Genomic DNA, 24842 nt, shown 5'->3' with positions numbered 1-24842 from the left:
TGCAAAAATGTTAAACTCAAATATTTAAATTCAAATCTTCTCATGACGGAGATTCCAATTTTATAAAAACTGCCAATGAAACTGGCTCTCTTTCAGGCTCACAAGTTTTGTTATTGCAATGGTTGTCTTTCAATAACGGCGGAACAAAAACAATAGTTTCTGAGTTTGGTATTTTCTTGGTCAATTCTAAACTGCTGTTGGTATTGTTTTTAGTCCGTTTTGTTTCCTCGCAGCTTCTTTCGTCAGTGCAATCAGATTTTAATCTCGGCCTTAACCAGAATCTTTTTAGATACCCTGTCTTCTGAACTAAGATTGAACTGATGATTCAGATTTAATATGGTTTCATCCGGTTATCCCACCAGTTGAGGAATTTATTGTTCCTACAACTTTTGAAGATAGTGACGGAATAATTGTGCTCGGGTTAATTTTTTTCTCCAGACAAGCTCCGACTTTTCAGTTAGAAACTTTTGACAGAATCTTTGTATACCAATCGAAAAAAAAGTATTATCCTGAGCTCGAATTTTAAAAAATATATATATCACCTGTGATCATTTTTCGAAAAGTTATGGGGGTTTAAAGATTGGCATTTTGTGAAATTTCGAACATTGAACGCGCAATTTGTTTTTGGGCTACTATTGCGTAAGTGGAGATTGAATCCATCTTAGTAATCGTTCCCATGTGGACTCAAGCATGCTTTTTGGTAAATTTAATACTTTGCTACATGCATATAAGACTGCTCGTAAATCACGGCAAAACCCTGAATGTTCCGACTGCCCCCGATCCATATCGATTAGTTTTTGCTTAAATAAAATCATAAAAAAACTATCAATTTTGGTTAATATCAAAGATCAAGTGTGAAAAATCAAATTACAAAATTAATACGACCATTTAGTTTAGCTAGCATAAATGTTTTCGAATCAATATATCACTTTGTACTTAACATAGCAATTGGGGATGATTTTAAAAAGCCCCAAAAAATTAAAGTTTCCTTTTTTGAAAATTTCAATTATTCAATTTAAACTACTCCAATGAAATTTAAATGCAGTCCGATTATTCACGGCTTTGTCCTGATACGAGCAGTCTTGTTGCTAATGCTTTTTTTTGGTTACAAAACGAGGACTTTTTTGATTATTGTGTCATGCCGACTCGAGGAATGACTTTAAAAAGACAATTAACTGTAAATTGGACTTTTTGGGATAAGTAACGCCCAAAAAATTGCGTTCTTATAACACGCTCAAGTGGTGTTTTGAGCGCTCCAAAATGAAATGGGCAAATTCAAATGAGGCAAGTCATTTTGCGGTATTATTAAGATACAATAATTCCTTTTGTAGCTTACATTAGCGTGTGGGGGTGATAAATTAGAAAAAAAAGGTTAAAAATTTGTTCTCTGTTTTTTGTCAGTTTTCATTCACTTTTTTTAAATTGACGTGAAAGTGTAATAGGAACATTCAGGGCTTCGCCCGAATATACGAGCAGTCTTTTGTTGTCCTAAATTTTGTTGTTGCAATATGAACTTTATATATTTATAGCTGATTGCGTTTGCTATGCGACAAAGCCGCAAGTTTGAAAAAAAAATGAAAAAATTGAGTGGAAAAAATTCTATAATTTGAGCAATTTTGACCAGTTTTAGAAGCATTTTTTATCGTTTTGAGGGGTTTTCAGGCTTTTTCGTAGTAAGTTAAAACTCCGTTCAAGTCGGTAAATATTGAACCGGTTTTGAACGTCATTGTGACCAAACTGGAATCGAACCCATTGAACGTCTGGGAAATCTAACCTCGTTTGATGCACAGCGCATCGACTTTGCGCTGTGTTCTCTACGGGGAGGGTTCTCATGCTTGAAGGACCGAATGCTTGAAAAATTTCAACCAATCAAAATCGCTAAGCGTTTCTATTGGCTAAATGCCTTTCTCACAAAATCGAATTCACTATTAACAGAAAATGTATTAAATCAGTCGAAAATAATCAAAAATATTGCAAAATGCGGGTTACATCTGCAATACTTTTCGGATAATCATCAAGATTAGTGAGGTCAAAATCATAAGAATTTTTCGGTCTTGAAAACTCATCTGCTTATTATCTAATCGGTCAGTTTTAACTTTAATGGCTGGATTTATTTTCTTACTTTGAGATTTTCGCGATTTATTTTGAGATTTTGAATACTCAATTCTTATTGGCTGAAAGTAAGCTAAAATTAGTTTCTAGCATTCGGTCCCTCAAGCATGAGGGACGCCATCGTTCTCTACTGTTCAGCTTCCAATAAATTTTTGCAATGCTCTGAACAAAAGTTTTAAACAGCATCGTACAGTTTTTGTTGATTTCGTTGCAAACCTGAGAAAAGCTTGGTCAAATTTGATATGATCGTCACATCCAAAAAGCTTTTTCTCACAATTGAAAATGATTTTTTTTCGCGTCGATATTTTGTTGCGCGTTTTTTAAAAATGTTTTTGGAAAACAGTGGTTGAGCAAATTGTGTACGGCTTCAGTCTGATTCCCAGCTATGGGGTGTAAACTGAAATTTTTTGTGTTCGACGTAACTTCTTTTGATAAATATTCGATTCTTTTATTCTTTCACCTTTCTCCAAAAAATGGTATAATTAATTTGCATCCCTATATAACATTTAGTGACAACCATGACTGTCTCGTCCATACTATTTAAACTATTTGCATATTTAAAAAAAAAATAAAAATTACTTTTTTCTTCAAAAAATTGCTTGCGCTGCTGAAAACTTTGCTGAAAATGGTCTCGCAAAAACTTCCACGGAGCTCGAAATATTCGAAATGGAAGAGCTAAAAAAAAGTCGGTATCCCACTCTTTAACCCCACAATATTTAACCACTTACGTTTTAACCCCATACTTTATAATCCCGTTACAAAATAACCCCACAACAATTTAGCCCCATTTTAACACCACTAATTGGCTTCAAATTAAGTCCTTTCAATATCCTACCGCCATTCAAACCAAAAATTCGATCCGCCAAAACCTCAGCGGCACCTTTGTTTTAAAGTATATGTCATATTCAAGACCTTTCAGCCGTGACTCATGCTTCAAGAAGTATCAATCGCTTATTCTTCTCCTTCATCAAATATATTTTTAGATATGATTATGACTTCAAATGGTTCAGTTCATTCAGAAACAGTTCACGTGTCGTGGAAAAGTTTCACAGAGTAATTTCTTTACCCGATTTTAAACCAACAATATGGCTTCCAGGAATTTGTCAAAGGCTCCCCTAAGTAAACTAAATACGCTTTTTCACTACAATGATCGATTATGCGACACATTTTCATTTTTGTTTCCAGAAACAATTGAAAACAGTTGGATTTCTTAATTTCAACTATGTTCACCAGTAAAGTAGAGAGCTTGAGAGAGCGCTTTAATCTCCATCTTCATCTGATCAAAAACAATTTCTCTTCTGAAAGCTCTCGTGATGTAAACTTCGTAAAACCCGATCGAACATTTCGAAATTTGGTCGTCTCAACATCAGTCTTATTATTTTTTATAGCTGTGCTGATTATACTTTCTATTTTTGCGCAGAAAAGAGATCCCTCCTTCAGTGATAAGGGCTTATCTATAAATAGTTCTTATCCGACGTTTCTAAACAGCGCAGGAAGTCAAATGATTGAAAGGCTTCCAATTTCAAAACTGAATACAGACGAAACATGCGCTGAAGCGGGACTGAACAACGTGAACACACTCCTGCTAATTCTCGGAATTCCGAAAAGCGGCTTGGATCAAATCAGTTCACTTTTGACAAGAAACACAAACATACTCGTCGCTCGTGAAATGGGTCTATTGGGCCAGCTTCTGATGACTGACCTCACGCAAAGTTCAAAGGTCAATGACCTTTTCTGTGAAGTTTGGAGTGAAGAAGGCAGGTCCAAATCAGCCCAAGGCGAGGGTGCTTTCCAGATTCTTGCGGATGAAAGTGGTTGGCAAGGGGTCCAGTTGGTTGCCAATTCCGATGACAGGTTCCAAAAGATGATAATCGCGCCGTAAGTTTCTTGTCAGGTAAAAATGAATATTATCAACCTTTTGTCAAAGTGGTAAGAAACTGTGATGCAGATTTTAAAAAGACAATTAAAAACTGATTTATCCAGAAAAAGATGATCTGAAGATCTGTTGTCAGACACAAATTTACCGAATACAGAAAAGAACTTCTGTTTGCGTGATTTGGATTTTTTGGATTTTGATTTGCAAATCCGAAAAAAAAAATTAAATTTTTTTTTAATCGAAGAACGTCTCTGCTAAGTGGTTCATTGTTTTAAGTTAACCTCGGCTAACCAGGTTTATATGTAAAACGACAACACAGTTTTTTTTTCTGCAAAAAACGAAACTGGCCTCAGATAATACATAGGTATCCGAAGAACATTCGCATGGAGAAATTACAAGTTCAGTTAATTGTGGGATTTTGACAGGTGTCTCAGAACAAAAAAGACACTAAATTTTGCCTCATTACTATGGAATATCAACAAACGATTTACTTGCAGAATTTGCGATCAATCACACAAAATATCCCATATTTAGACTTAGAGCAGAAAATGTAGCACGACCTTCTTTTATTGCGCTTTCAGACACAGGGCTGACAAGACAAGATTTTAAAAAGCTTTGAGAAAAGGTAAAGTTTGTGACGGTTTTGAATAGGAACCCAAATGAAAAAATAGATCATAATTTAGAAACTTTCGAAACTTTACATTTTTAGAAACTATGCGTTTGGTAGCCCTGAAACTTGAAACAAACGACATTTTTTGATTTATATAGATTTCAATGGTGACCTTTGCAAAAAAGGAGAAAAGCAGAAAGAACTTATTCAGATTCTAGAATATTTTGATATGTTGTATCTCGGAGAACTTGTAATTACCCGTGAAACAAAATTTCCGCTGAGTCTGTTGACCTAAGTTTTGCAAATTATCAAATACTAGCATCAGAATAAGAGTCCAATTTACAAAAACATGGTAAATTTCATATCAATCGGAAAAAAATATATATTTGCAATTGTGCTGAAAAATTAAATCAACTTGTGATATTTGAAAAAAAACCACCGGTTTTATGCATGAACGGGATAACGGGAAAGCTGATATATTTATACGTTGAGATCAAAGAAAACCAATTGAAAAGCAAAGTTAAATCAAGATGTCAATAAAAAAGCCAATGTGAAAAGATAACTGTTCTTGAAGGTTCAAAATTAATTAAGTCTTAAATCTTTGCCAGTCTAAAAAATATGATGAAGTAGAGTCAAATCCTCAAATGTATCACAAAATTTGCTTTTTTGTAAAACCAAAACTTTTTTGCAATAACAAATTTTTTAAATATTAACTCCGCAACAGTCAGTTGAATAAATCAATCTACCTGCAAATCAATTCAGCAATTATAAAAACTCAAATTTAAAAAACAAACTTCCACCATTTATTATTATTTGGTAAAATCCATGAACACTGTACTGGCTACCCGTTTTGGACACTGTCAAATACAAAAAACTTAAGGTAAACTTTTTCTCAGTTTGTTAGAAAGATTTTCAAGTGATTCCAAATTTCAAAAAAAAAAACATCTAATTGTTTAGCTGGAAACCAAAAACAATTTTAAACGCATTTTTAAAACGCTTATCGGATAAAACGAAATATAATGCGTTCAAACAAAACTATCGGGAAAGGAAGCAAAAAAATTCATTGAAATAAAAAGCATGCAAAAACCTCAAAAATAACAAATATCGCCAAAAAACCAAGACACATTTCCACACAAGTCTTTATAAAAATTGCCACGCTAAATTTTGCGTGCTTTACTAATATCAAGTATAGGGAAAAGACAGCAAACTGGGTTATTCTGCAACCGAGTCTGAAAATTTTTCATGAGGAGTGCCACTAAGTTCTACTCTCGGTCGCATACATTTCCGAATCAATATAAGCGATTACTCTGAACGAATCAAATATTCGTAACTTAATTTGTTTGCCCATGACTGTGATATAACAGGAAATACTGGAAAAACAACTAACCAATTTTGTGTCAAAGTTTAAATTTGTTGATGATTAATTTTTCATTTACAAACTGAGAAAAAAAAACGGTAAGAAAAAACGTGCTAGAATTGGCACCAAAACAAGACAACAGTTAGGGCCAATTTCAAATTTTTTATTCAGATCACTTTTCTTAATATGCGTAAATGAGTTTGGTTTTGACCATTCAATATCCACAAAATATGTTGCACATATTTCAAAAGGTTGCCAAAAACGCTGTGTTTTTGTACCCACTGGGAAATTATTTAAAGGGAGCAAGTACTTGAAACTTTGAAGAAGGGCCTGTATTCGAACATGGAGCACTTCTCTATGGCGCTGCCAACAAAACTGTTTTTGAAAAGTTGGAGAAAAACCCTCTCTTTCGGGAGAATTGAATGTATAAAAAATAACAAGATGAATAAAACACGATGTAGAGGAAACTTGCTTTTGACAAAAAATTAAATGTTGACTCACATAATTATTAGTGAGTAAGCAGTAGGTATTATTGAACAACAAATCACTTTGTGGTGACAACAGAATAGGAGTTCTGAAATCAGGAGTTACAAAACAAAAAAAATCAAAGGAATGTCTAAAACACAGTAAAAGTGTTATTTGATCCTTTTTTTTGAGTGAAAGTTGAGTGAAAAAATCCCGTTGATAAAAATGAAAAATAGCTGTCAGAGTTATAATATCTTTTCGAAAACCTAATTTTGTTCCGACTAATTTAAAAAATTGGGAGAAAATGTGTTTTCGGAGGTGTTTCGGGGAGCGCAATGTAATAATGGAATGGATCGAGTACAATACTAATTTGTTTTTTTAGTCGTCATTCGAACAACAGAAAGTTATTAAAAAAACTTTTTCCAGAATCGAGAAAAACTGGTTTAAAATTTTGATTTTTTGTTCATTTTCGAGCAAATAAATTGAGCAAGCAGGCAGACAATAGATTATCTATGCTTAATTTAAGCCCTCCAAGCTATATTTGATAAAAGTAAAATTGGTTTTTAGGGTTTTTAAGCCCCAATTTGGGAATCAAAAACTTCAGTAAAATTCGAATAATTTCTCAAAAAAAAAATTGAAAAAAAAATGAATTTATTTTGATTGTTTTGTTTTTCTATTCGACTTTCTACAAACACTGCCGTCTAGTTTGCTTATCTTACTATGACTATTCTTTAATTTTTTGTTGAACGTCGGATTCTTTTACCACTCCTGGTAGAAAAAACTACACTGATTTGAAAAGAAAATTTTTCTCTTTTTTATTTTTAAGGATTATGGTCGGAACATTCTGTGCTATTTGCATAGTAACCGGTTATTTCTGTTTTGATTAAAAAATAATCAATTTACAGCGAAAATATTGGCAGTAAAAATATAAACTAGTCGACATCGACATAAGTTTGTGTAGCCCAATGATTGCGTATTACTTTTTTGTCGGTCTACAATGTTTGGTTAAATCATTTGCGTGTGTGTATTTTAATATATAGTGTTGATTGCTGAAATTAAGATTAAAAACAGGTAGAAAGGTAATTTAAAAGATAATAAAATCAGGCAGTCAATCATCTGCTGACTTCTGGAATCAAATGAAAAAAAATGAAACAAGAAAATCCTTATAATTTTATCAGGAACTAATGATATCTATGTTTGGCGAAAAATAAATCAATTTTTTTGATCGCAGACACATCTTTTGGAACTTTTTTTCAATTTTTTTTTCATTTTCAGTTTATCTGACTGGGGTATAATGGTGAAGAGTATGATGGTTGTGAGGAACCCAAGTGACGTCATCAGAATACAGACTTCTCAGCACTTCCTAGCTGACAAAGAGGTCTGAACAGTTCTTCTAATCAAAACGTCATAGAAGGGGCGGATCTAGGATTTTCTCGAGGGGAGGAGGCGGATTTTCGAAAAAAAACTTTCAACCTTTTTTTAGGTCGACCATATTGATTTTCCGAGTTCTCCCAAAGCTCTAAAAAGACACTGTTTCGTCCAATTTTTTTGCGCCGCAGCCAAAACTTTGGCCTGAAAAAACAGGCCAAAAAAGCCTTTTTGGGCACTTTTTGGAAAATTGTGACCACAAAGCTGCGTTTTTTCGGCGCGCGCTTCCCCTTCAAAGTTAGTATATATTGGCGACAGGCGCGTTTAGAAATTTTAGGGTCCGTCACCAAAAAGGGATATCTCAAAATAGTAGAAAGAGGGTTACCCTTTGGGTCGGCAGGGGGTAGGATCCCTGAAAAGGGGGCGTCCGCTCCCCCTCCCCACTTAAATCCGCCCCTGCGTCATAGTGCACTTTTTACAGTTTTAACTCACTTCATTTCTGACTAAAAAATTTCTATGATTTTTCATACTATGATTTTTCTGAATAAGAAGATGTTTGAAGATCTATTTTGAAGCGCAAAGTATCCAGCATATGTTTCTTTCATGAAGTATCATTTGTTTATTAATCTTATTAAGGTGTGGGACGAGCATTTTGTTATTAGGTGAGAAAATGTTTCAGAAAAACCAGAGGGTCCATTACGAGGCAGAGCTGATCCAAAAAGAGCAGAAACAACTGCAATTCATTGACAGACTGATAGATCAACTCGCAACTGAAGCTCAATCATGGTGAGTTGAAACAAGTTATCCATCTTAATTAATTCTATTCTCCAAACTTCATGTGTTTTCGCATAGCACTAGAGTAAAAAAAAATTGTGATTCCAGTTTATTGACCCAACCTGGTGTAAATGGCAGTACGTAGTAAATATTTACAATAACGGGTGAATTCTGTCGACAACTGATCTAGCAGCTTATCTGCAGTACGGAAAATACCAATTATTTAGCTTACTTTTTCTATAGAATTTACACCCTTTAAAAATCGAAGATTCGAGTAGTCTTTGAAGAACATTCTATGACTTGCTGACTTGAAAATCATGTTTAAAAATCATATCTATATTTAAACACACTCGTGATGCATCTCAAACAGTCGACAGAAAAGTTAGACTAAAACCACGTAGTCAAAAAATCTCGAAAACTAATTTTTATCAAAACTTTCAGATGTTCATCTCGAATTAACATAATGCCCACTTTGAGAGCATTACGAAATCAATAGAAAGGCAATAATTGGTTGTAGGCAGGGGCAGGGGGGCAGACGCCCCCCTCTATCCCCCCCCCCCTCTCAGGGATTCGATTCGACCCCCTGCCGACCCAAAGGTCCCCCTTTGATACTTTTTCAGAAATCCATTTTTGGCCGACCGACCCTAAAATTTTTCTAAAGGCACCTTCGGCGCCAATATATACCAACTTTGAGGGGGAGCGCGCGCCAAAAAAAACGCGATTTTTTTGTCAAAATTTTTCAAAAAGTGCCCAAAAACGGCTTTTTTGATGTTTTTTCAAAAATTTGCATGCGGCGCAGAAAATTTTGCCAAAATAGGGACAAAAAAGTGCTCTGGGAGAGCTCGAAAAATCAATTTGAACGACCTTAAAAAAAGGTCAAAATTTTCGATTTTTTTTTGAAAATCCGCCCCCCCCTCGAGAAAACCCTAGATCCGCCCCTGACTATACTCGATCGCTTTACTCGCTCGAAATGAGACTGAAGCTCAAACATCTCAAACTGGTTTTTCTCGACTTGAAGAGAATTTTTCAAAAAAAAACTTAGCGTTGCTTGAATTAGGAATCAAAAGGCTTTAAAACATAAAAAACTCGACCCATTCCAATGATAATTTGTTGTAAATTTTTGACTTATAAGCAAAAAAATCTTGGCCGTTTATCTTATTCGCTCAAAATTAGACTAACAATCAGTAATTTCCGACCGGTTTTTGTCTCGACACCGGTTTTTTCTCAACATTTTTTTAGATTTGTTCGAATTACGACAAAAAGGGCTTATAATGATATATCACTCGACACATTCCAAGAACTGTTTGTGCTATTTAATTTTGCGAGGAAAACAAAAAAAATAAGAGAATCGCATACAGTGTTCCACCCCAAACAAAATCAAAATACGCATTGAAATCCTCCCCCTTGGGAAAAAGAGGATGTTAACTTGGTCGTTGTCCATTTCTTGCAGATTTTAAAGAATAGTTGTTCAATAAAAAGCCTAAATCCCCATTATACGACGCCTCCTCTCGCATAGTGTATTAATTACATAGAGGCGAAGCGGAACATGGCACTACTTGCGTATAGGGGAAAAATTTTTTTTTTAATATTCGAAAAAATTTGGTGGCAAAAAACAAGATGTATCAAAAAAAATCAAGCTAGTATTGAGAAAAAACATGCAACACCGTTTAATATGAAAGAAAACTTACCAAGACGTAAAAAAGCCACAAGTACCTGTGCAGAAACAGTTTAAGCCGAAAAAGATTCAGAAAGACAAAAACGTATAAAAAACTTTTCAAGTCGCCCTCCCCCTCAAACCACCCACACACGGATACGATAATCAAACGACGCAATCAAGCGACGCATATTTTTTTCGGTCATCAAACGACGCAATATACGGCCACTAAGCCGATTAAATAAAAGCCAAAGCCTATTATGCCAAAAAAAAAATTAAAACTTAGAAAATCCAGTTGGTAAAATTACAACCAAGATTTTAAAAAAGGTCAATTAAGACGGATAATGAAAAGGCTAACATTCTCAAAATCTGTCTGTTGCGGTAACTCAACAGACATATATTGTAGAGATAAGTCTATGAGATGAATGAGTCCTGTGAACAAGGTTACTTACTAAAAAAAACTTAGTATCCGGTTGCAAATGTAGCAGTCAATGTGAATTAAAAGTAGAAAATGATTTATAAGATCATTGCGTTTCAGTGAAGCTTTGGTTAAAATGGACGACATTGACATGCTTCTGGTCCACTACGAGGACCTCGAAATAGACACATTCGACGCCATTAGCAACATTTTTCAATTTCTAAAATACAACTACACGGACAGACAGCTATCGATGGCCACAGCTGATTTGAAGACACAGTTAAAATTGCACGATACAAAAAATATGGGGGACGTTTTGTTGAATGAACAACAGAAAGAACGTATTCGAAAACTGATAGAGAACAATCATGTTGTATATGGAAATTATCTAAGTTAAACATTGGCCATCAGAAGTGCCTAAAAAACAAATGAAGATACACTGGGCTACAAAAAATAAGTGGACACTTGATTTCAGCGTTCATATGAACGAAAATTTTTTCTTCGCGTTTCTGTCGTCTTCTCTGCAACTTATTAAGATATAGGGTTGAAACTTTAACACAATCTAGATGAAACTATTTAGAAGGACTTAGCTAGGTCGAAACTTGAAAAATCTTGCTTTGAAGGCGTAACATAGGCCGTATATCATAAGTAGTTTCAGAGGTGCTCTTTATCTGAAGACATCCTTGCAAACAACGACAGATGTCTGAATCCATGGACTCAAATTTTTGTTTCTTTGGGAGACTGAGGAGCTTGGGCTCACTCTTTATACCGCGGAAAAACGACAAAGAGAATAATTAAAAGAGTGACTTGGTTCGGCGTCAGATAAGCTACAGAGGTTGACCGGCACTCTAAAAAATCAATACAGTCCCAGATAGCAATTGCCAGCCGGTAGTTGTTAATTTTTTTTGCAAACGCGGCTTTGTCGCCAATGGATATATATTAAAAATGAGAGGACAACGCGCGCCAAAAAGAACAATTTTTTTTGGTCAAAGGTTTCCAAAACTGCCTAGATACGTTAATTTGAGCTATATTTTCAAAGGGTTGCTAGAGATATTTAACAAAATTGGGTCTGAATTTGGTCGACCTGAAAACAAAGTATAAAAAATTTTCATCAACACTTTTTCAGATACTTTTAGTTTTCAACAAATATTTTCGATAAAAATTAAGCCATGTTTGCCTTAAAAACACGCCACAAGTAATATGTTGGTTCATGAAACCGAGCAAAAATACGCATTGCGACTGTAAACTTGAAAATAAAGACGAAAAGATCGCGTCCCATATTCCTACAGTTAAAACTTATTTCGAACACAGAAGCAAAGCTCAAGCTTTGCATCAAACGCTAAACAACGCAAACATAGCAAGCTATCCAATAAAAAAGGAGACAAAAATGCCTTTCAAATTACACAAATTGAAATAAATAATAAAACATATGTCAAAAATTGAGGCAAAAAAGAGCAAAAAAAAACAATTACAACTTCAATAAGAATTGCTCAAAGCTCAAGAAAATCCCATGATGTGGCCACTAAGCCGGCAAAACAAAAAAGCAGACAAACGATAATCCAATTCATTTTTTCCAAGAATTTTTTTTAAATTTCATTTACGAAAAAGAAGGCTCGACTGAAACTCGAACCCGAGACTGAAAATCGAACGCGAAGAAACCTCTATTTCCAACAAAACTTCTTTTGCATTAGAAAGCTCACCTAACAAGGTTTTTTGTTCATTGGTTTTTATTTAAAAAAATAACTTTTCGACAATCCTTAGAAAAAAATTTGGAGTTTGAAGTTTGAAACTTTTCTAGGGCTGTTAAAACGAATTCATCTTTAAAATGACTCTCAGACATCTTTAAAATAAAATCTAAGACAAAACTAAGAAGTTGTTATTAAAGTCTAATTTTGGATTGTTTTTATTGGAAATTTTGCTGTTTTGATTCTGATTCTCATGTAATACTGAAAAAATCATTAAATTGTTGACCGACTAAATTGAAAAACCTTAATCGATTAGTATAGCTACCAGAAACAACGATAGCTGTGAGAAAACAAAAAGCTGCATAGAAACTGGTTTTAATTTTTCTCAAGTCCTTGCTGCTACAAGTCATCCCATGGCAATAATTTATAATTCTGCTTAATAAAAAACAGTCGCAAAAGGAGCATGTAAGAAATTAAATGTGTATGGCCTTGGAAACTCATCGCGAAAAAGCAAAAAAATCAAAGTAGGAAAACATGAAAAAAGCGCTTTGAAAAACAAACAAAAGCAATCTAGCTGCTTGAAAACTTGTTTCAATATTTTTTAGCAAAGCATTAACTCAACTGTTAGAACTATATCAAAAAGAGTTTTAGGCATCAAAAATTGAAGATTCGAAAAAACTAAATCCAATTTTGAAACATCTTTTGATCTCATTTTATTTGGATTCTCATTTTAATCTTTTGATCTCATTTTAATTTTATTTAGGATTCATTCAATATTAATTCATTCACCAGAACCCACAAAAAATTTGGAACAGCAAAATTTACAGTACCAAAAATGCAAAACCGTTAAAAAGTGAAAATATATGATCGAACTAGTTCCAGATTAAGCCGGCTTTTCTTATCCTAATTGAAAAAAATTGATCTTCTTTGAAACGAAAAAAACAATTACTTGACAGTTAACCTTAAGTTGACTCCATGCAAACATTGAAATCATATAAGCGTTAACAAAAGCTATATTTACAAAACCAAAAATATCGTGATGGGACCAGAAATTCGTTGAGAATAACGGTTCCAAAAAAAAAACATTTTTTGCGAGCTGTTTTTCGGACAAAACTAACTAGCCGGCCGTTTCCTGAAGAAAAAGAACTGATGGTAAAAGTTTTTTCGTTTCAATTTTGACCACTTCAAAGAAGACTCGCAGTGAATCAAATTTGGCATCAAATTGAAGTTCTTTTAGTCCTTGCTTCCTTAAAGTGATGAGAAAATTGGTCATAGCTAACAGAAGTAAAATGAGCGCAAGGGAACAAAGAAAAAATAAACTGTCTTGTATTTTGGAGCAGCATCAACGTTCGAACTTTAACGAAAAAAATATGAACTTAAAGCAATTTGAATTAGGGTTGAAATATGAGCAGTTTCGTTTTTCGAGGTTTGATTATTGATTTCTTTTCAAGTTCATTTTATTCCTTTTGGTAAAAAGAAGGAAACTCTACTATCGAACAGTGAAAAGGTTAAATCATAAAAAAATGTGATCGACTTCTAATTGCGGAGATGAAATTTCAGTATCAGATTTACCAGCGAAACAAAAATTTTATCTTGTAATCAAGTTCTCTCAAGTTGGACTAGTTTTATCAAACAAATGTCAATCATGAATTTTTCTACAAACTTCCAAGAGACAGTTGGAAAAGACTCAATTAATTGTCTTGAAATTTGAAGAAAAAAACATCACTTTTCGAACTTAAAAGTGAAGACTTTGAATTAGGATTGAAATATGAATAGTTTACTTTTTCGCGGTTTGACTTTTGGTTTCTTTTCAAGTGCAGTAAATTTATTTTGTTTTACAAAAAGGAAACTCTACAATCGATCAGCAAAAAAGTAAAATCACAAGAAAAATGATCGACTTTTAATTTCGAGATGGAATTTTAGCATCAGATTTACCAGCTAAATAAAAATTTCATCTATTGATCAAGTTCTCTCAAATTAGGCTAGTTTTATCAAAAAAAAATGGCAATCATGAATTATTCTAAAAGTACAAAAAATTTAGGGCCATCTAAATTTTGAAAGCTGAGATTTTTTCAAAAACATAGCCAAGAGACAGTTGGGAGTCAATTAACTGTCTTTATAATTTGAAGAAAAAAACATGAACGTTCGAACTTTAAAGTAAAAACAATATGACCTTGAAGCGCTTTGAATTAGAATTGATAGATGAATGGTTTACTTTTTTGCGGTTTGACTGTCGATTTCTTTTCAAGTACAGTTCATTTATTTTGTTTAAAAAGAAGTAAACTGTACAATCCAACGCCTAAAAGGTAAAATCATAAAAAATGTGATCGACTTCTAATTTCGGAGATGGAATTTTAGTATCAGATTTCCTAGCGAAATAAAAATTTTATCTATTGACCAAGTTCTCTCAAATAGGGTCAGCTTCATCAAAAAAGTCGATAACGAATTATTCTAGAAATTTCAAAAAATTTAAGACCATATAGTTTGGGTTCAAATTTTGAATGTTGAGATTTCTTGGAAAATATTTAATTAATGCAAGTAGACCAAAAATAACTGCTTGTTTTTTTTTAGAAAAAGTATCAACTTTCGGAAAAAAGAGCCTTAAATTTTTTGGAATTTCTAGAACAATTCATCATTGAGATTTTTTGATGAAACAAACCAATTTGAGAAAGCTGGATCAATACAAAAAATATATTTTCGCTGGGAAATCTGATACTAAAATTCCATCGACATTAAAAGTCGATCACATTTTTTTTTGAACTTTACCTTTTCGCTGTTCGATTGTAGAGTTTCCTTCTCTTTAACAAAAAAAACGAACTGAACTTAAAAAGAAATCAAAGCGCGAAAAAGTAAAATTTCAGCCTGAACAGAATTTATTATTTCCTAAATTTTGATGACACTCCGTTTAATTTTATTGCATTTGTAACGGTTTTTTTAGTTGTAATATCCTCTAAAATTTAGACAGAATACAAACTTCTCCAAACCCTTTACCCACCTTCTTTGTAGAAAAAATCATGTTCGCATTCCAACCTCAAATAGTATTCTATTTACGAACTTCCGACGTGCTCATGGTAGAATGAAAGAAACGACGTCATCGATTTCATATTCTAATCAGCAGTTTATCATATAAAGTTACAGGGTAATTTCAAACTGACAAACATGAACCCGGATACACAAATTCAAAAGTAGGATACACATATTACAAGTTAAGTCATCAGATATTTTATCGTCAGAGCGTTATCATTTATCATCAAATGTATGATGGTCGAATGTTTGTTTCAGGCGGTGATTTCACTGCGTTTTCTGATGCGGAGTGGGAGGAGTACTTTTGCCCCCCAGTACCTTGGAGCGCTGCTTCAGCATATACGTATAGAGTTGATACAGACCTGGAATAAAAGCATGGCAAACATATTAACTTTTCACCAATTTTTGATGGATTCCACCCCTTGGCTATCCAAAGCTGTCCCATCCCACAAAGGTTCTATTTTATAGTTAAAAAAAACAGTATATTTGGAACTTAATTTGTAAAAAGTACAGGTGGAGCAAAAAATTTTTAACAAAACGTTTTGACTGTTTTTTCTTCATTTTTTCATTCGAGATACATTTTCTATTTGAAGGTATTTCTGTATTGATGCTAGTGGGAAAATAAAAATATTTTTTGAACTATAAAACTAACAATTTGATGGCTTCATCTTATTTTTTTAATATATAATCATCAATCGTATCACGAGATAGATTTGGCGAGACGTTACCGCCAAAAAAACTATCTAAAAGCTTCATATTGCTCTAGGGACTTATGACTATATCTCTGAAATGGAACAAACCGAGTGGCCATAGTAACTGTTGGAGCCATGTTGCATAATAGAATGAAAATGCGATGTTGTATGGATTTGGCATGGCCACTGACAACACATCCTTCTTCAAAATCTCCGGCTGGGCAGAGTAAACAGTCCACATCTCACCAGCAACGCCCATAGGATACAGTACTAAGAACATTGTGTACCTAAACATCGCACAACCAGATGAACTTTCAATAACACAAAAATTTAACTAATAACACAACAATTAAGTTAAAAAACAAACTTAGCCAACTCCGTTACATCCCGTTTGGTCTGAAAACAACGAGGAAACTCACGAAGCTCGCAAATTGCTTCTAAAAACAATTGATTCTCCAAATTGAGACTCAATGTTTCCTAACAGACGCTTGTTAATTTGAAAAAAGTAATAAACTCGACAGTGTCTGGTTTGGTGGTCAAATAATCTAATTCAGCACTGTATACTCAATTAAATAAACAAAATTGCAATTCCCGACGCAACTGCCGACTATCTGGCACAAAACGGCATTTTTTAAAATGTAATACAACATAAGTTTCAGTACGCTGTTTCCAAAGCCGAGCCAAGCCTGCCAACAAAACAAAATATGAACCACGGACCCAGCCCCCAAAAAGATGAACTTTATATGAACTTCAACTTTCAAGGACAACTTCCACACAGAGGCGAAGCGGAGCTTCGCACAACTTGAGATACAACACAATCATTAAAAAAGCATGTCGAAAAAAATGAAAATAGTTGAAAAAAACTAGGTGAAACAAAATTTTCTTGTCTCGATGAAGACATTTATGGCCCAGCTAAAGCTGGAGGTACGTGTTTGATATTAAATGAATTTGTTAGACTGATGCGGGACGAAATGCGTAATTACAAAAATTGGACTTAGTTGTTTCTCTACTACCTACAATAAGTGAGAAGAGCATAAATTTTCGAGATTTGGAATTTTCCCACAGACAACCTTTCTCTGACAAAACTTAATATAGCCGCTTCTGCAGGAAAAATTCGCGCCACCGCTTCTTTCGATTGAAATTTTCATCTCAGATTTGATAGGGTAGATTTTAAGAAAAATCGAGTTTCTACAAAAGGTCAAAATTCAAAAATTTGACTGTCCGAAGCCGGTAACTTTTTTCTGCTAACCGCAGGTCGTCGCCGGTGAAGTAGAGAAGATTCCCAAAATCAGGTTTCTCGATTGAACGCTAGCCTGAAAATTGGCACAATAATTTTTGAGTCGAGTAAAAAACGCTTGATCAAAGGTCATAACTTTTTTTAAAAAGAAACTGGGCGTAGCATATTATAAGGGTAAGCTTCCAACAACCGGTTGGGTCAATAAAACCTATGATATCAGATTTGGTAGAATAGTTATCGAGAAAAGTCCAAAAATGGTCACTTAATATAAAAAATTGACATTTCCGAGAATCATAGCTTTTTGTGTAAAATTTGAGATTATCCACTCATTCAGAAGAGATTCACGCAACCTTTAATTTTGATTGAACCAAAAAAAAAAACACATATTTGGGACTTGGGAGGGTAGTTCTCGAAAAAAAGGCAAAAAGTTTCAAATCACGACCGAAAACCAAAATTTTGACTTTTCCGATGGGCCTTAACTTTTGGTGTAAAAAAAAATCAGGCGTAATCGCATGGGAAAGAGCTTCCCACAACCCATTGTTTGGATTGAACAAAAAAATCTCAGATATGAGAGGGTATTTTATGGTTAAATTTATAAAATTTAGAAGAAAAACGCTCAAGAACTCAAAAAAAAGAGTTTTTCGAGGACGAAAACTTTTTGTATAAAAAAATGTGACTGACCATGCTTTTACAGGGGAGCTTTCCACTACCCGTCATCTCCACTCAACCCAAAAAACTTAAAAAACGGTCAAAAATCAAAAACTCGACTATTCCGAGGACCATAACTTAATGTCTATTTAAAAAAAATTGGGCATAACCGCTTATATCGGGGAGATTTTCAAATCTGTTCCAATCATTGAAACCAAAAAAAGAGTCAGATTTTGAAAACAAAAAAATCAAAAATAATGGTCAAATATTCCCCCACAGACTTTTTCGAAGGCTGTAGAATGAAGACATCGTCTTTTTCGAAGGCTGTAGAATGATGTCTCGATGAAGACATTTATGGCCCAGCTAAAGCTGGAGGTACGTGTTTGATATTGAATGAATTTGTTAGATTGATGCGGGACGAAATGCGTAATTACAAAAATTGGACTTAGTTGTTTCTCTACTACAATAAGCGAGAGCATAAATTTTCGAGATTTGAAATTTTCCCACAGACAACCTTTCTCTGACAAAACTTAATATAGCCGCTTCTGCAGGAAAAATTCGCGCCACCGCTTCTTTCGATTGAAATTTTCATCTCAGATTTGATAGGGTAGATTTTAAGAAAAATCGAGTTTCTACAAAAGGTCAAAATTCAAAAATTTGACTGTCCGAAGCCGGTAACTTTTTTCTGCTAACCGCAGGTCGTCGCCGGTGAAGTAGAGAAGATTCCCAAAATCAGGTTTCTCGATTGAACGCTAGCCTGAAAATTGGCACAATAATTTTCGAGTCGAGTAAAAAACGCTTGATCAAAGGTCATAACTTTTTTTAAGAAACTGGGCGTAGCATATTATAAGGTTAAGCTTCCAACAACCGGTTGGGTCGATAAAACCTATGATATCAGATTTGGTAGAATAGTTATCGAGAAATGTCCAAAAAATGGTCACTTAATATAAAAAATTGACATTTCCGAGAATCATAGCTTTTTGTGTAAAATTTGAGATTATCCACTCATTCAGAAGAGATTCACGCAACCTTTAATTTTGATTGAACCAAAAAAAAACACATATTTGGGACTTGCGAGGGTAGTTCTCGAGAAAAAGGCAAAAAGTTTCAAATCACGACCGAAAACCAAAATTTTGACTTTTCCGAGGGCCTCAACTTTTGGTGTAAAAAAAATTAGGCGTAATCGCATGGGAAAGAGCTTCCCACAACCCGTTGTTTGGATTGAACAAAAAATCTCAGATATGAGAGGGTATTTTATGGTTAAATTTATAAAATTTAGAAGAAAAACGCTCAAGAACTCAAAAAAAAAGAGTTTTCCGAGGACGAAAACTTTTTGTATAAAAAAATGTGACTGACCATGCTTTTACAGGAGAGCTTTCCACTACCCGTCATCTCCACTCAACCCAAAAAACTTAAAAAACGGTCAAAAATCAAAAACTCGACTATTCCGAGGACCATAACTTAATGTCTATTTAAAAAAAATTGGGCATAACCGCTTATATCGGGGAGATTTTCAAATCTGTTCCAATCATTGAAACCAAAAAAAAAGAGTCAGATTTTGAAAACAAAAAAATCAAAAATAATGGTCAAATATTCCCCCACAGACTTTGTCGAAGGCTGTAGACAAAAGGGGAAAGCAAAAAGGGACCAGGTGAGTAAGCAGGCACACAAGAATGTAGGCGGTCTTTCTATGGAAACCACTTTTTTGAAAATCGGTAGAAGGGTTTTTGAGAAAAAACAATATTTTTGCTGAATGTAAAATATTTTCCAAAGTGCCCCAAAAAAACCACATACTTTCATAATATCTGCTTTTAACACACAGAAATTCTAAGAAGACATTAGCAACTGGACAAAATTTACGAAGCGGAAAAAGGCCGACAATCTTTGAGCAGACAACAGTTGAGCCGATTCCCCCCTGAAACTATTCTTTAGAATCTAGTATTCACAAAGTAGTTAAATTTCATGAAAATAAGCATGTCAAGTGATTAAAGTGATTTTGTAAAAAAAAGTTGTTCACCCGAAAAAAAGTCTACATTCCGATTTGATAACGCTTGCTAATCGGAAGCGTAATGAAACAGAACAAAAACAGCCTTTTTTGACAATTTCAACTTTCGAATTTCAAACAACATAGCCAACAGACAGTTCGAAAAGAGCCAAGGAACGCAAGGAACAGAAAAAAAAGAGAATTGATTTTTGAAAAAAAACTTCCAATTTTGAAATTCAAAATTAAAAAAATAGATGGGCTTAAAGCTCGTTTGAATTTCAAGAACAATTTTTCATTGGCAATTTTTTTTACACAGGCAAAGCTGAGCTTCGCGCCCCTTGCGATACATTTAGATCTATCAAATAGAAACAAGATAATTGTAAAAAACATACGCAAACAAAAAACGCAAAAACAGCATCGGAATAAAATTAAACCAAGCGGTGACAAAGCAGAAATTATTTGAGCAGAAACTCTTCCAGTCGAAATTGTTTTTAAATTCAAAACAAATTAAACAAGCTACTATCCATTTCCCCTCGTAATACACACACGCACGCAAAACTTTTTTCTCGCAACGACCCAAAAAGAGGCTACTAAACCAACAGAAAACAAACTTAACAAAAAATACAACTAATTTAAAAAGTGCGGAGGGGAACGTTAAAAATAAGTTTCCTGCTGAGTACTCTGAAAAATAAATTAGAACTCGATCACGTTTTTGTGACCTCTATCTACACTTTCGCTATTTGATAGAGGAGTTTGCCTTCCTTCTAACAAAGGTAATGCACTGAACTTGGAAAGAAATCAAAATCAAGAGCCCCAACAAATTTTAAATTTTCCTGAAAAATTATCAGAGGCGACGCTGCGCTTCGAAAAAACTTGAGATGACACGACCAAAAAGCAGCTCTATCAAGTGAAATAATAAAAAGTAGAAAAAGGCCTCGAATTAAAAAAAACTCGGCTGCGTGTCGGATTCGAATCTGCGACCTAGCAAATTTGAGTCTCACGCACTGACCACGGATGCTTAAAATCCCCAAAAACAAGCCACCAATAACGCAGCTACATGTGCTAAAAAATTGCCAATTCGATGCACCAAATATAAAAAGACACAAATTTGCATGAATAACTTAGAAAACATAAAAACAAATATGTATAAATTATGCACTTCAAAAACATTGCGAGATACATTGAGTTGGAAAATGTCTGAAATCAAGATTTTCATTATTGTACTGCAGTTTGAAACAAGTAACTTTTCAATTCATTAGATGAATTAAAAATGCATCAGCTGTGTTAACATTTTCCTAATCAAATGTCAAAGCACGTATGATATTATACTGCTACCGCAGCCTAGCGATTCAAAAGTGCCGCTAAAAGCAGCAATTTTATTTGCAACTTAGGTTGGTTCGTACTAAAACACTTTGCTTCGCAAATGAATTTTAAAAAATCATCACGATCTATAGAGTTTTCTTCATGTGGTAATCAAATAACTATTACTACACGGAAAAAAAACTATCCACTTATGTGTTGTATAATAATAATAATAATATGAAATTAGCGTATGCAAGGGGTTTCCCCCACAGTTTCAGTTCAGTTAGTTTGACATATTTCTGCAGTTGTTTCGGGTACAGTCGCACAGAATGTAGTTTCAAATATGTAGTTTCAAAAAGAAAACGTAGCCAACAGACAGTTGAGCGTTCAATGAACGCAAGTACACAGAAAAAAATACTGATTCGTTTTTTGAAACAATCTCAACTTATATATAGCCTTATTAAAGCTCTTGGAATTTCTTTAACAAATCATGATTGACACTTTTTTATAAATCCAATTTCAATTTGAGAAAACTGGATCAAAAAGTCAAACTTGTTCGGCTGTTCGATAGTGAATGTTATCTTGCCTTCCTACAAACTAAGGAAATGAACTGAGCTTAAAAAGAAATCAATAGTTAAAGCGCGAAAAAATCATATTTGAGCATGAACGAATTACTAAGTTTTTCCTGAAAAAAAAAACAAAAAATTTCTCACGATCTATATAACAGTCCTCTCTACATTTATCGACTCTTAATCGAGCTATAAGAATAGAATATAGTTGATATGACAAAAAGCTCTTCTATTTTCACATTTCAATCGAGCAATAAAATTACGATATAGTTCATATGACATAAAAAGCTCTTCTATTCTCACCTTTAGGATCTCAAACCTACTTTGAAATGAGAACCAAATCTACTCAAAAACAGTTATTACCTGAGCCATGTAACTAAGTAAACGCTCTTTCCCATGACTTGAAGCGCGTAGAAGAGGTACCGCACAACTTCGGTGATTGACCAGGCAAACAAGAGAAGACGGATGCCTGGACTGTACTTAGCATCGGGAACTTGGTAGACGATGAGCCAAACAATGTAGTTGCGAGAAAAAACCTGCCCAAATGTTTGCACCACATTTGACTTCACGAGACCTGAAGCAGTTGAATACTTTTTATTAATAGAAAACTTCAGATAGTACGGTATACATATAACAATTAACAAACAAACTCTCCTCCACTTGTGAAAACTTTCGCGCATAACTTGTTTTTACGAAGTTTCAAACATCGTCAACAAAACTGTCGCTGAAACCAGAAAACTGACGTAACGGGCTCAGATAAAATTAACTATCGATCTTACCAAGCATTGCGTGAAGCACTTCAAGAAATGCTGCCGTTTGAAATATATGGAGTGCGAACTCTATTTCCGATGAGTACAACCCTCTACATGTTCGCTTTGTAGCCAAAACGAAAACACATTGACCCAGAATGTAACTCCAACTAAAAACAAATTTGATTCACTTATGAATGGGGACAACGATGCACAACTATACTTTCATTATTCTTACCCAGCAAACTGTGACAAATTATAAAGCACCAAATATCCTGAAGCAAGACCCATGCTTTATCTGAAAACTATTCAACTTGTGATTCTTTTCCACACCAACAACTTTAAACTTTTATTTACAAAACAATTTTGACGTTGTCATAATGCAATTAACATTGGCATGGCTAACAAACTAACACTTGTGAAAAGATGCGTGAAAAAGAGCCCTTGAATGTAATGATTAAAGAAGACTTAAGTTCTAAACAACAGACAGCTGAGTAAGCATTTTCGAATTCTGCGGCCGTTCCGAGGTTACAAACAGAGCCTGCGCTTATACTACTAGGTGCTGGGGAGTCAACTATTGTTACATCCCACAAGATCTGCCTAACAACAGCCCATGGGACGAATTTCATCTACGACTGGTTGCTTCTGATCTATCTTGAGGAGGTATTGTGGCTCTAAACAAAAAGATTTTGAGTGGCGGAGAGACTTTGCTTCCACTCACAAGTTGTTACCTTGCCTGTATAAATTTCATTGAAAGCAGTTTTATCATTTATAGTGCCGAGTACACCGGCAGCGTTCGCAACCTGTAATCACAGGTTCACAGGTTAACTTCTGATCTGTATTGCGAGTGAGATTCTCTGCTTAAGAAAACTACCTGACCTGTGTTCCTCGAAAGTTGTGTAACATTCGTCTACTGCAGTCACACATGAGGCTTAAGAAAAATAGGCCCTATAACCATTGGCTCAAGAGTCAGGGACACTATCTCTTGTGTTTTTGTACCTCAAATCAGTCGGAGCCAATTCGGTTCGCTTGTGACATGAGACTACGACCCGTTACAGCTTAAAGGCTACTACTAAAATATCCCCCCACTCTAGAATTAGAAACGTCCCCATACTTAGGTCTCTAGATACCCAAAATACATGAACGCCATTAAAAACCGGGTCGGAACAATCCGTTAAGTTACTTTTTATTAGACAGTGGAACTTTGATCCATTTCAGATGGATCAACCTAAAACTCGCCTTACCTCAACATAACAATTATAAAACACACTCTAGAAATTTAAATTAGTACTCACATTGTAGCACGCTCAAGAACCAGGAAGTAAATAAGTCGGTAAGCAACTCAAGAATCAATAAAGTAACTAAAATGAGTTTAATGTTAGTTAGTTTTAATAACAAGAACAAGTTTGTACTCTAGACTGTGAGTTCTCGTGAACCATTGGGACACTCCAGCTGTCCACCTTTCCACCGAAGGTTCACTCTGGTCCAGTTAATAATAGTACTCCAGTCACAACAATCCAGTTCGTGGGAATGCGCTCGTCTCTGTTTCAGATGGGACAGCTCTACTCTCGATTATTATTGCTACTGAAATTGCGAATAGCAATTTCCCACTGATTTTTCTAGCAACTTTCCCGCGATTGTCACTCGATCGTTCTGACTTCTCTTTTCTGATTTTCAGTTATCGCGAGAAAATCGTGCATGACAGGTTCCATTCGAAATTTTGAAAAACTAAATTTCACTCCAAAATCAAGTGTTTTTTGCTTCTCTCAAGGTCAAACTTCCGAATATGACCGACTGGCACATACTCCCCGGACTCGAGATCGATGTCCTCATCGCGTGCTGTCTTCTGCCAGTGAGTCCCAGAAAACTGAGTGTTACTCAAGATACAGTGCCAGTGGTCATTTACAGAAGTTTGCAGCAGACTTAAGCTTATCTACACCCCAAAATTCACAGCCATGTAAAATTTTCACACTATCGCTAAACAGCAATCAAAATCTGCACACACCTGCACCCTTGAATTCTTGCTTTCCAAGCCAATCATTTAAAATTTCTTTTGTCCTATTCAATCAGGAAATTGTCATGCAGCATTTTGATTTATATAATAAATATAGTATATTAATAACAATATTTGCTTTGTTAAAACTTCTTTTTCGTGAATCCAAGTTTCACCCGGATCCACGCTCAAGCCCCCCTTTCCCTCTCAAGACTCAAGATCCATTCGAGCCACCTGCTCATCTCGCACTCTTCGCCTTGGAGGTACTGCACCCTGAAGTACTAGATACGGCAAACTGTCTCAACAGTTCCTCTTCATCATCGGA

General features: G+C 34.7%; 1 protein-coding gene across 3 annotated transcripts in view; it reads right to left on the bottom strand.

The window, feature by feature from the left end:
- Positions 1-15404: 15404 nt before the first annotated feature.
- Positions 15405-24842, bottom strand: part of LOC134842433 (very-long-chain (3R)-3-hydroxyacyl-CoA dehydratase hpo-8-like) — a 491300-nt gene continuing 481862 nt past the window's right edge. For 2 of the 3 annotated variants that reach the window (XM_063858771.1, XM_063858772.1), the window contains exons 2-6: positions 22763-22824; positions 22555-22694; positions 22139-22349; positions 16144-16322; positions 15405-15705 (exon numbers count right to left, since the gene is read on the bottom strand). In XM_063858771.1, coding sequence (XP_063714841.1) covers positions 15611-15705; positions 16144-16322; positions 22139-22349; positions 22555-22694; positions 22763-22815 — 678 coding nt within the window. In that variant the 5' untranslated portion in view covers positions 22816-22824 and the 3' untranslated portion in view covers positions 15405-15610. Of the gene's footprint in view, positions 15706-16143; positions 16323-22138; positions 22350-22554; positions 22695-22762; positions 22835-24842 lie in introns of all 3 variants that reach the window. The other variant, XM_063858773.1, reaches the window with a different exon arrangement.

Source organism: Symsagittifera roscoffensis, chromosome 3 (assembly GCF_963678635.1).
Source record: "Symsagittifera roscoffensis chromosome 3, txSymRosc1.1, whole genome shotgun sequence".
Taxonomy (NCBI): domain Eukaryota; kingdom Metazoa; phylum Xenacoelomorpha; order Acoela; family Convolutidae; genus Symsagittifera; species Symsagittifera roscoffensis.
This window is presented reverse-complemented; position numbering and strand designations above follow the sequence as displayed.